At 47.0% G+C, this 10,800-nt stretch overlaps 1 protein-coding gene across 2 annotated transcripts; it reads left to right on the top strand.

Moving 5' to 3' along the window:
- Window positions 1–3,950: 3,950 nt before the first annotated feature.
- CUNH7orf25 (chromosome unknown C7orf25 homolog) lies at window positions 3,951–9,363 on the top strand. Of its 2 annotated transcripts, none has more exons than XM_019509093.1 (2): window positions 3,951–4,038; window positions 7,753–9,363. In XM_019509093.1, exon 2 carries the CDS (start codon window positions 7,769–7,771, stop codon window positions 9,035–9,037), a length of 1,269 nt encoding a protein of 422 aa, XP_019364638.1. In that variant the 5' UTR covers window positions 3,951–4,038; window positions 7,753–7,768; the 3' UTR covers window positions 9,038–9,363. The 2 variants fall into 2 exon arrangements, with proteins under 2 accessions (XP_019364638.1, XP_019364639.1); XM_019509094.1 differs by lacking the exon at window positions 3,951–4,038 and adding an exon at window positions 6,760–7,193.
- Window positions 9,364–10,800: the final 1,437 nt, after the last annotated feature.

The following is a 10,800-nucleotide window of genomic DNA, read 5'->3' as shown; positions in this document are numbered from 1 at the left end:
TTTTTTTTTTTTTTTTTTACGTACAGTTCAGGTTTCAATATCACTTTTAAAGTAGGCGCCTCGCACCATACCAGTCATGACCAGGGATCCAGGTTTTCCATTTCCACTGAAAAATGGTAAAATGTGGATTTCTCATTTTAGCAGAGAAACCCACAGATTTTGTAGTTTTGCTGCAAGCCCTCTACAGGCTGGCACAGTTCTAGCCTGCAGGGGGCTGGGAGGGAGCAGGAGCAGGGTAGTTAGGCAGGGGGCACCTTGTGCATATACAGCAGCTTCTGTACGTAAGTGACAAGGGGATTGAGGCCCCCATAGGGAGGGAGTTGGACAGGGCTGGGGCTGCTGCCCTGCTGGGCAGTGTGTGGGGCTTGGGGCCCGGGGCCATAATGTGTGGCCTCAGAGCCTTGGTAGGGAGCAGGACAAGGCCACAGGTGGCTTGTGCGGGGGTGGGGGGAGTGCACTCCAGGGGACAGGGGGGAATGGTGTCCCCTAGAGCATGGTGCACAGAGCTGGGGCGGGTGCATACCCAGTGCGGCAGGGCACAGTGGGGCCGCGCAGGAAAGCTGCTTGCCTCCGTGAGCTCCATGCTACCCCAGCGACACTTCCTCTGCATGTGCAGGTGGTGGTGCAGGGTTGTGCCCCTCACTGCTGCCCACATGTGCAGGGGAAGTGTTGCAAGGGCACATGGACAAGCAGCTTTCCTGCGCAGCTGCACCAGGTCACACTATGCTGCGGAGGTCCTGGGGGAGGGCAGCAGGGCAGGGAACATGAGCCCGCATGCACCCTGCACAGATCTGGGGGGTGTAGGTACCCCCCCTACTCCCTGGGAGTGAGCTGCAACTGGAAGCTGGGCCCACCCCTGCACCTGCCTCAGCCCGCAGCAGGGGCTATGCCGGCTCAGTGCTCCTCTGCAGCAGCTGCCTTCTGTCAGGGGCAGGGGGCTATGGACCTGGGTTGCTGGCCCTATAGCCTGGGCAACTGGGGCCCCCTCTGGCAGAACTGGGGGGGGTGGGCTGTGAGTGAGGGGCAAGGGGTACAAGCGGGGGGTGGGAATGAGGGGCCTGGGAGGCTGTGGTGGGGGGAATGAGGGGCATCAGTAGGGCTGGCAGGCTGTTGGGAGAGTGAGAGGCATCAGGAGGGCTGTGGGGGGCCTTTAATTATGGATTTGGGGGTTTTTATCAGAGAACTTGCTATTGTTAATATTTTTCCTGAACTCTGTTACTGTAGGGAACTACTCAGTGGGTGTATGTACATGAGGTGCTAAATGCACAGCAGACTAATTCTACTATGTATTAGCACATCATGGCAAAAGCTGTGCTAATTTCTAGAATTAGTCTTCTGTACATTAGCATCACTAAAAAGGCATGTGCCAGTGCTAATGGGCAGTAACACTGGTTACTGTGCATTGATAGTACCTGTTATTACAGGCACTAAACTTAAAGTGCTGTAACTACGGTGCATTGGTGCACATGTAGAAGTGCCCAATACATGCATGGAAAGGTGTTAGTTTTAATTTTCCCAAAATTTGGTTCCATTTAAGTTTCTTCAGCATGTGAATAGTTCAGCTGATGGAAGGTAAGGGAATCCTTCTAGTACCTTACCCTGGGGGGTATTGTCATAGGTTTTTTTTAAATGATGCTTGTATTCAGTATCCAATATAGATTTTTTTTCCCCTTGTCTAAGAAAGTAATAAACACCATGTGTAGAAGCATATGTTCTAAATGTCAGAAACTGCTGTTCTATGTATATGGTGTTCGTGGGTTCCATCACCCAGTGATACAGGGTGGAATCTGTGTTGAACAGGTGTGCTTCCTTTTAAGGCTTTTTTAAAAAAAATTATTCTGATCAAAAGATTTTACACTAGCTGAAAATGATTATGGGAGAACAAGTGCCATAAGCAAAATAGCTTTGGGGGGTGGCTATATTTAGGCCAGTGAGGTGGCATATTCTCATTTTCAAAAGAATGAAGAAATACACTTCTTGGAAAGCAAAAAAACAATGTCGTGAATCGAGTTTCCAGTAGTTCATGCCAAAACACTGTCTTGGCATTTCTGTAAAGGTACTGCATTGTTCCCTGTATTGCCTTGTATCTTTATTACCATATTGAAATCCCCACTTCAGTTGCAAAGACACTTCAAAGCTATGATCATGTAACCAACGTAGGGATTAGCGTGAAACAGTATGCCTGACAGGCAAGAGGTCAAATACTGTGATAAATGTTTACATTTTAAATTAACTTCTCCAGTTCTCATGCAAGACAGAAGAGGATCATGGAGGGTAGAAGGTCACACAAGAGGCAAGTCCCAGTGAAAATGAGCATGTTGCTGTATTTTAAGCTACGTTTCATTTTGGTGACTTAAGTGGCTTGAGCTTAATACAGTAGCTTCCTCCTTTTCCTTGTAGTTGTGAATGAGGATTTGAAGAGGTGATTTGGGAGTTTCCTTTCCTCTGAATGCAGAAAGCTGGACTTGACGGCCCAGGAGGCTCCTTCTAGGACTATAGCCCCCATGTTGTTTGTTGAATTAATGCTATTATGGAAATTATGCCATGGTACCAACGGAGCAGCACTGAAAATAAAAGACATTTAAGAGCCAGCTACCCTTCATACGGCATTCAAAAGCCTAGCAGTTTGATGCATGGTGGGGAGGAGGTAGTTGGGGAGGGGTGACTGAAAGTTAAGAAATACAACTTTTTGACTTTCTATAATATTTGCTATTTAAGTTCTGGTAATGGGCTTGGGGTGTGTTATCAAGAAACAAAAAACACACACTTCAAGGGTAAGACTGGTCTAGTAAATGCTATTACTTCCCAAATCCTTGCCCCTCATGATTCCTAGGGATCCAGGAAAAACTACCACACTGGAGGTGCAAAGGCTTGTGCTCCTGCTGGTAGCCCTCTTCTTTTATAGACTGAATCAGAGAGAGAGAGGTGTGCGTCTACCTGGCCATGTATCTTAATGGGTGTGTTTTACTTCAAGTCTCCAAAACAACTTCTTTTAAAAAGGAAAAAGCAGTGTGAATGAAATCAAAGGGACATTGAAAAGTTTGGTTAAAAGCCTTTTTTATCATGACCTAGTTTTTTGGAGGAGAAGTAAGAGAAGTGATTTGAAAGAGTTTAATGTGGGGAATGATTGAGTAGTGAAGTCCTCTGGGGGGGGAGAAGTGAGGAGGCAGATGGGGGGGTAGTGGTGTAACTGCCTCCCCCTCCTACCCCCCTTGGTTTTATTTCTGGTTCACCCAAAGCTTGGCAGCTGCAGCAACATTTCTACTCTGGCACCAGTGAGCAGGCACTTGACTGCATGACATGAGAACCAGCCATGATCTTCCCGATTCCTTCTAAATGCATTATTCACAGGAGCTGCCACCAGAGTTGCCCGAGAGGCTCACTGGAGCCGTGGGCTGTCAGGGCCACCAAGCCAGACTTTCTCAGGCAGTTCTGCTGCCCCTTAGCTCCTCCTGGCCAGGGGGCTCCTGTTTCACAGTGAACACCGTTCATTTAGGTGTGGCAGTAACTTGGACGGGCGCTTAGGGGCTAAATCCCATCGTATGGAGCTGCGAGGGAAAAATAAAAAAGGTGCCCCTTTTACTCTAATGGCTGCTTTTGCCCAGTGGCTTGTGGTTTTATTTTAATGTTTCCCAGCAAAGGAATACATGCCCATCCCCAGGAAGTGTGGAAGTAAAGGGGGGTGGGGCAGGATTGGCCTTCCTCGGGAGTTGGGACCTGGAGGGTGTCCTCACAACATTTGATAGCAGTAGGACATAGGCTGCAGCCGCACCCGTGGCGGGCGAGGCTGGGGGGCGGTCTGGTGCAGCGCCCGGAGGACGCCGCGCGGGCCAGCTTCCGCTCCCCCCCTTGTCCGGAGCACAAGCGCCCGGGCGAGCAGGTCCTCCCGGGACCGGACGAGCACACAGCAGGGGCCGCTGTAGGCCTAGCCTAGAAGTCTCGCGAGAGCCCGAGCGCGCGGCGGGTGACGTAAAGCTGTCGCGGCGCGCACAGAGCCCCGTGGCTGCCCGGGAGCAGCTCCCCGTGCCACCCCACACGGTACGTGCTAGCCACCTCCTGCCAGCCCGCCGCTGCTGCCGTCAGCCGCCGGCCGCGCCTGGAGCCTGCTTGGCGGGGCTGGCGGAAGGGCGTCTTTGCTTGCACTTGAGATGGCAGCTCCGTTTCCTTCATCCGGCCCCCCCCCGCCGCCATCTTGGAGCCACGTGACCTCCGCAGGCCGGGGCACGGCAGTAGCTGGTGGGACTCGCGTGTGTCGCGGCGTGGAGGGGCGGCGTCGTTCCCTCCGGCTACGGAGCCGCGCAGGGTCGCGCCGCCCGCCGTGTCCCAGCCTGCCTCGGCTGTGCTTCAGGGACCAGGGCACGGGGGGGAAGCCGGGTTAGTGCATGGGCGACGCACACACAGACACACCCCCTACCTTACTTATACTCACCTCTCCACCCGTAGATACACATGCACGCACCACCCCCTATGTGCCCCCCCACTCTGACACACACCGGCTCCTACACCTACCCTGCTACCTACACTCCTATTGCACACTCGCCTACTTGCACCTACCCCATATACACCCCCCCACACACACATGCCTGGACACACACCTACCCCACTGTACCCTGCCCCCCACACGCACACCTGGTTCCCTCCATAGCCCCTGTAGTGTTGCAGGTGTGACGTGTGCCCATTTTTCCGTGTGTTAAGCCCGCCTGTTTGGCAGGGGCAGGTGTGGGGGGGCAGCTTCATGGCTCTGACAGCCGGGACCCAAGTCTGGTCTTTGTTGCAGGAAATGCCAATCCCAAACCAGCACTCCTATTCCCCCTTGTGCCTCTAACAGCAGCAAGACTGTCCTATTGTCTTGTTCCCTGAGAGCCCTGCCACACATTCAAATTAAAGCTGGATAAAAACCAGCTGTAGAGTTCCCACACATTTTCAAGCACTAACTTTCTAGCTGGTTGGCTCTTTTTATAGTCTTTTTTAGTCCATGTGACAGTTACTTTGCATGTATGGCCAGTTTAAATTTATTGCACAATTAACCAGTTAATTGCATAAAATATGTAACGTAGCAGGGGCCTTGTATGCAGCCTGAGGAATTGTGTAAAAGTGGCTTTAAGAGCTGATGGCCTTAGTGTCTGGTCTGAATAATGTGGACCTACCTTGTCCAGCTGTGATAGACAGCATGTGTTGAAGAGCCTGATGCTTCCCTTCAAGAGCAAGTTACCACTCTCCCACCAACTAATGGGATGGTTTAGTCAGGGATGATACTGCCCTGAGCAGAGGGCTGGCCTCGATGATCCAGCCCTGCTTTCCTATGATCCCTCAAAGCCAGTGCGTGGGTATGGAGCTGGATGTTTCTGCCAGGTGATCTGTTGGTTAGACCTTCCCCCTGGAAGAGGATGAAATGGATTTCTGAATGCACTTAACTCTTTTCCCTTCATTCTAATTTAGGTACTTCTTTCAGTCAGTTCAATTAACTTGGTGCAGAACAGAGTGCCCACCAGTCTGTTTTATGTCCAGATAATGTGAGAGACTGAGTGTCAGTCTCTTGAGAGGATTACTGTTAGAAGCAGTGTTGAGAGGTGCTGGGCTTGGGGATGTTTGCATTTGCTAAAAAGCATTGAAAAATTGGGGTTTTTTAGTAAGTTTGGAAAAAGGCTTTGCAAATGTGGCTGGGAAAGGCATCTGGCATGGAGCGTTGCCAGCAAGTATGAAGAGAGTAAGGTGCAACAGTGCTAAAAGGACATGAAAGGAGTACTGTGACAGACATCTTTTCCTAAACAGTGAAGAAACAGAGAGGGGAATGTGAAGAAAATGCTAGTTGTGGAGAGTGCTGGGTAGGCTATAAGGAGCTTACGTTTGTTTTGGTGGCCAGTGGAGACCCAGTAAATGTCTCAGAAACATATGAATATGATCTAAAAAACTTGGTGGAAGAGTGGTGGATTGCTTCTTTGTGGTAGTGTAATAGAAAAATTGTGTTTGGTGTGTTTTGAACATAGTAAAGAGCCTGAAGAGATTTAGTTGATTGTGATGGTGGAACAGATACAACTCAGAACGGAAGATTTTGGGTAGAGATTGCAGCTATTAGTAAATCCTAGTGGTTCAAGTCTTGTTTCACATGCATCATAGAAAGGATCAAAGGTTTAATAAATCCAGGATCAAAACTGGTACTAGCTCAGGGTTATCCAGTTGGTGGCTTGTGAGGGGTTAACATGCAGCCCAAGAACTCTCATCTGGTGGCCACTGCCCTTATTACTTTGGCTGCAGCATCAGGTGGGGTCTTTGGGCTCCAGCTGTATGCCTCCACCCAAGGATACAGGGCTTCTTGCTGTGGCACAGGCTGCCATGCCAGGTAGCCCAGGATGCTCGTGTGGCATGGTGCCAAGTTGAGGTGGGCTGCTGTGCCATGTGGGGGAGTGCCTTCTGTGTACTGTACATGCATAGGTCATGCTGGTTGAGGGGTATCAGTAGCAGGGGCCGAGCACCTCTGCTAGTGCTGGTCCTGCAGTATGTGGTCTGTGGGGGATGTGGCTCTCGGCTGCTTTGAAGTTGGACAGTCCTGCACTAGGACATCCATTTAAAACAGTGTTGTTGAACACTTTGGCCCCATGGACCAGATGAATGGGGTAGGCTGGTCTGTAGACTGGATGGAGCCCTGCGTATTGGGATTGAGCTTGGGGCCTGACACAACCCCACTCCTGCCCTTGTGCACTGGGATTGGTGCCTGGGAGCCTGGCACCACACCTGTATGCTTGGACTGGGTCTTGGTGGTCTCGGATCTTTGTCACCAATACCAGCTGTTTTGACCTTGTATGTACTAACTTAGTTAAAAATCATAGCAGCAGGTATGTATGTGTGTATACTATATGTTGCTCCTGTAGGTAAAATTGGGATAGTATTGGGTACTTTTCTTTCCTTAGTCTACCCACATTGACTAACCAGTCCACTTTACACTGTTGCCAAGTAGGCAGTTTGAGAGAATATTAGCTGGGAAATGACTTTCCTGATGTCATGTGGTAACTGAAGTAGTGACTCTCCAGCAGGCCCAGGTTGGAGTGCAGGAGTTCCTGGATCCCCTCGGCTTGTTCTCAGGCCACCCAGATTCTGTGCAGCTTCCTAGGATTTGGAACTTCCTGGGATAAAAGGTCAGTCATGCAACAGTCTTCAGGCTCATGCATTTAGCTAGCAGGAAACAGTTCTACAAGGTAACTGGGAAACAAAGACAGGGGCCTGTTATAAAAGGGTTGTAAAACTCCTACCATGCTATGCTAACAATTTAAAAATGTGACTTTGGGCCTTATGGTATGTAAATCTTGCAAAAGGGGATAGAGATTTTTTTTTCTTGCAACATAACAGGGTTCCTATTTTTAGCAAGAGATGTTTGAAGGGATATTTTCCTTGTGTGAGTAAGTTCAGAAGTGAGGGCTGAGGTTCCCCTCACCTCTTCAAAAGTGATTGATGTTAGGAATTCAAACTGGAAGAACATGGAATCACAAGAAACCCTCTTTGAAGAGGCTTGCCTTTTCTGTGTGTTCCCTTACTGAAAATTGGGCTCCTTCAAGGTGTTTCAAATCAGGCACTCAAGCCTTTCTATTTTTTTTTTTTTTAATCTTAGCTGTTGTGGCAAGTTCCTATTTTTCATGTTTTGGGAATAGTTGTAGTCCTTGCATGAAATCTGATACAAAAACTTGGACACACAGTATTGGAAAAAACTCTTTATCACTGAACTAGTAATATTTATCCTGTCTTTCTCTCCTTCGGTAGGAATAATGTTACCAACATGTCTGTGCATTTGCTGCTTTGTGACAGAATCACTGTTGCTAAGGAATTAATAAAAAGAGCAGAAGCCCTTTCCAGGTCATACAAAGGAGGTATAGAAGGTGGAGCAAAGCTCTGCAGCAAACTGAAGGCCGAATTAAAATTCTTGCTCAAGGTGGAAGCAGGGAAGGTGGCCATTAAGGAATCTCATCTACAGAGCACAAATCTCACACACCTCCAAGCCATTATTGAATCGGCAGAGAACCTGGAAGATGTCGTCAGCATTCTCCACGTCTTTGCCTATGAAGACAAGTTTGGTGAAAAGCAGATGCTGGTGGTAGATGTTGTTGCAAATGGCGGTCACACCTGGGTGAAAGCAATTGGTCGAAAAGCTGAAGCTCTGCACAACATTTGGCTGGGCAGGGGCCAGTATGGCGACAAAAGCATTATTGAACAGGCAGAGGATTTCCTGCAAGCCAGCTACCAGCAACCGGTTCAGTACAGCAACCCACATATTATCTTTGCTTTTTACAACAGTGTGTCCAGTCCTATGGCAGAGAGGCTCAAAGAGATGGGTATATCTGTGCGGGGAGATATAGTGGCCGTTAATTCTTTGGTAGAAACCTCAAATGAAAACAGACACCTAAGTGCCAGTGAATCTGATGAAGAAAGCCCTGAGCTGCTGCAGGTGACCAGTGTAGATCGAGAGAACTTAGTAGCCAGCATTGCTTTTCCTACAGCGATTAAAGTAGATGCATGCAATAGGGTTAATTTGGACATCACCACTTTAATTACCTATGTATCTGCACTTAGCTATGGTGGCTGCTATTTCATCTTTAAGGAGAAGGTGTTAACAGAGCAGGCAGCACAGGAAAGGAAAGAGAGAGTCCTGCCTCAGCTGGAGGATTTCATGAAAGGAAAGGAGCTGTTTGCTTGTGAATCTGCAGTCAAAGATTTTCAATCCATCTTGGAAACTTTAGGTGGACCAGGGGAGAAAGAACGAGCCACGTTGCTAATTAGGAGAGTTAATGTGGTGCCAGACCAGCCATCTGACCGTGCCTTAAGACTAGTGGCTAGTTCAAAAATCAATAGCCGCTCACTAACCATCTTTGGGACGGGAGACACTTTAAAAGCCATCACAGTGACTGCGAACAGCGGTTTTGTTAGGGCAGCAGCTAATCAAGGAGTCAAGTTTAGTGTATTTATTCATCAGCCAAGAGCACTGACAGAAAGCAAGGAGTCTGTTGCCACACCTTTACCAAAGAATTGTACAGCAGGTTGTGGGCTTTGACGAAGCCACCTAATTAATTATGGTCTTTAAGATAAATGATTTATGCCTGTGGGTGAAGTTTCTGTTACAATAGCTGATTAAACCTGCTGCAGGAAGAAGCTAAGAACTAGAACTGTTAAAACAATACACTTTCTTTTCATATGCATCAGTCAGAATATTAACTGTAATTGCTCGAGAAATACAGTTCCTTATAGGACTTGTATCCTCTGTAAATGTAATTTTTGTTTTCAATTCAATAGGTCTAATTTATTCACTAGGATAATGGCATTTCAATGAAGAATGTTAACTGTGTTCTACCTTATTAAAATATTCAGTTTAAAGCATTATGTACTTGAGTTTTTAATTGTCTTTTTGCCTTGTAACATTCTCATCATCTTTTGAAAGACTAAATTGTTACAAGCTGGAGCTTTAAAAGGTGTTTAAAATTATCACCATAAAGCTTACATTAATAGGATAGATTACAAGAGAACAGGATTTCTTTGCCTGTTGATTCAAGTGTGCCTCCTAGAAAAACTTGCCTGTATTGAACGTGTCTCTGTACCTTACCTGCTGGCTGTGTGTTCAAAATGCTGTTTTCCCCCACTCTCCATCCTCCCCATATTACTCGCTCTGAAACATTTAGGGGTGACATTCACCTCACTCAGTGGAGGGTAACCTGTTCTGGTCTGTACTCGTGCAAAATTCATGCCAGATGAACTGCAACAGTGTGTAAGTTTTGGAGTCCTGATGCATCATCATGTGGGGGTTTAAGCTCTTTCAAGTTCAAGTATTTTTTTTAATACATTTGTTTGGTGTTTGAATGACATCCACATCCCCTGCCTGCACTCAATTTTCCATCCATCATGCATGCAATAGATGAAGAAAATGTGAGGGAGCTTTTGAAATGCTCTGTATGCCCCCAGGACATCCAAGCAACTTTGAGTCCTTTTTATTACTTCATATGTCTCCACATTGATTTGGTGCCATAAACAAATTGACACAAGACTTTAGCCCCTTTTCCCTTTCAGCAGTTTTCTAGTTTAGCAAAACAAAAATGCATATTTCATCGGTTGAAAGTATATTACAAAGTATAGTTTGACATTAAATGGGTTGGGGCTAAAAAATGTTGTTACTGTAATAATCCGTGCTTCTGAATTACCTTCTAGTGAAGGATTTTGGTGATTCATATGTATTAAAGACTCAGAATATCTGGGCTGGGGTAGGGAAATAGTAGCACTATGACTTTTACAGATAAGGAACTGGAAGATTGAAATTAAATGAGGGTCACATACCTGGTACTACTGGCCCGGGCTTCTGGCTCCTAGTCACCTCTGAGCATATCTGACCTGTCATAAGCAGTTGGAGGATGTGAAGACAGTGAAAACTTTGTTGCTTCACTGCAAATACACCTTATAAGGGAAACCTGTCAGCTTGAATCTGTTCATCTAGGAAGTGGTTATTCTTAAATCAAGATTCAACAGAGCATTGTGGAACATTTTGTTCTTCAGGTTGTTCTTTCTGGGTGCATTGTTTTATTGCATGTGATTGTAAGGACCTGGAGTCCTCTCTGTTCTAGACAGCGCTGAGCTCACTCTTGTGCTGGCTTATTAAGAAATAATTTTGAGTTTGCAGATTTACCTAAAATGTTAAATTGGATGCTGTTAAGGCTGGGTCTTATGCATATTTACTCTTCTTCCTGTTTTTAATAATGCATCTGAAATCTCACTCAGGAGTAGTTTTCCCTTCCGTCTACCTGCCTGTTTTTTTTTTTTTTTAACCTGCGT

Source organism: Gavialis gangeticus, unplaced genomic scaffold (genome assembly GCF_001723915.1).
Source record: "Gavialis gangeticus isolate Ggan-Ray unplaced genomic scaffold, GavGan_comp1, whole genome shotgun sequence".
NCBI classification, from domain to species: domain Eukaryota; kingdom Metazoa; phylum Chordata; order Crocodylia; family Gavialidae; genus Gavialis; species Gavialis gangeticus.
Note: the sequence above shows the minus strand (reverse complement) of the source record. Positions and strands in the feature narration are given on the sequence as shown.

What these genes read in the sequence shown, in the direction of transcription:
- CUNH7orf25 (XM_019509093.1), top strand. Translation starts at nt 7,769, where the DNA reads ATGTCTGTGCATTTGCTGCTTTGTGACAGAATCACTGTTGCTAAGGAA.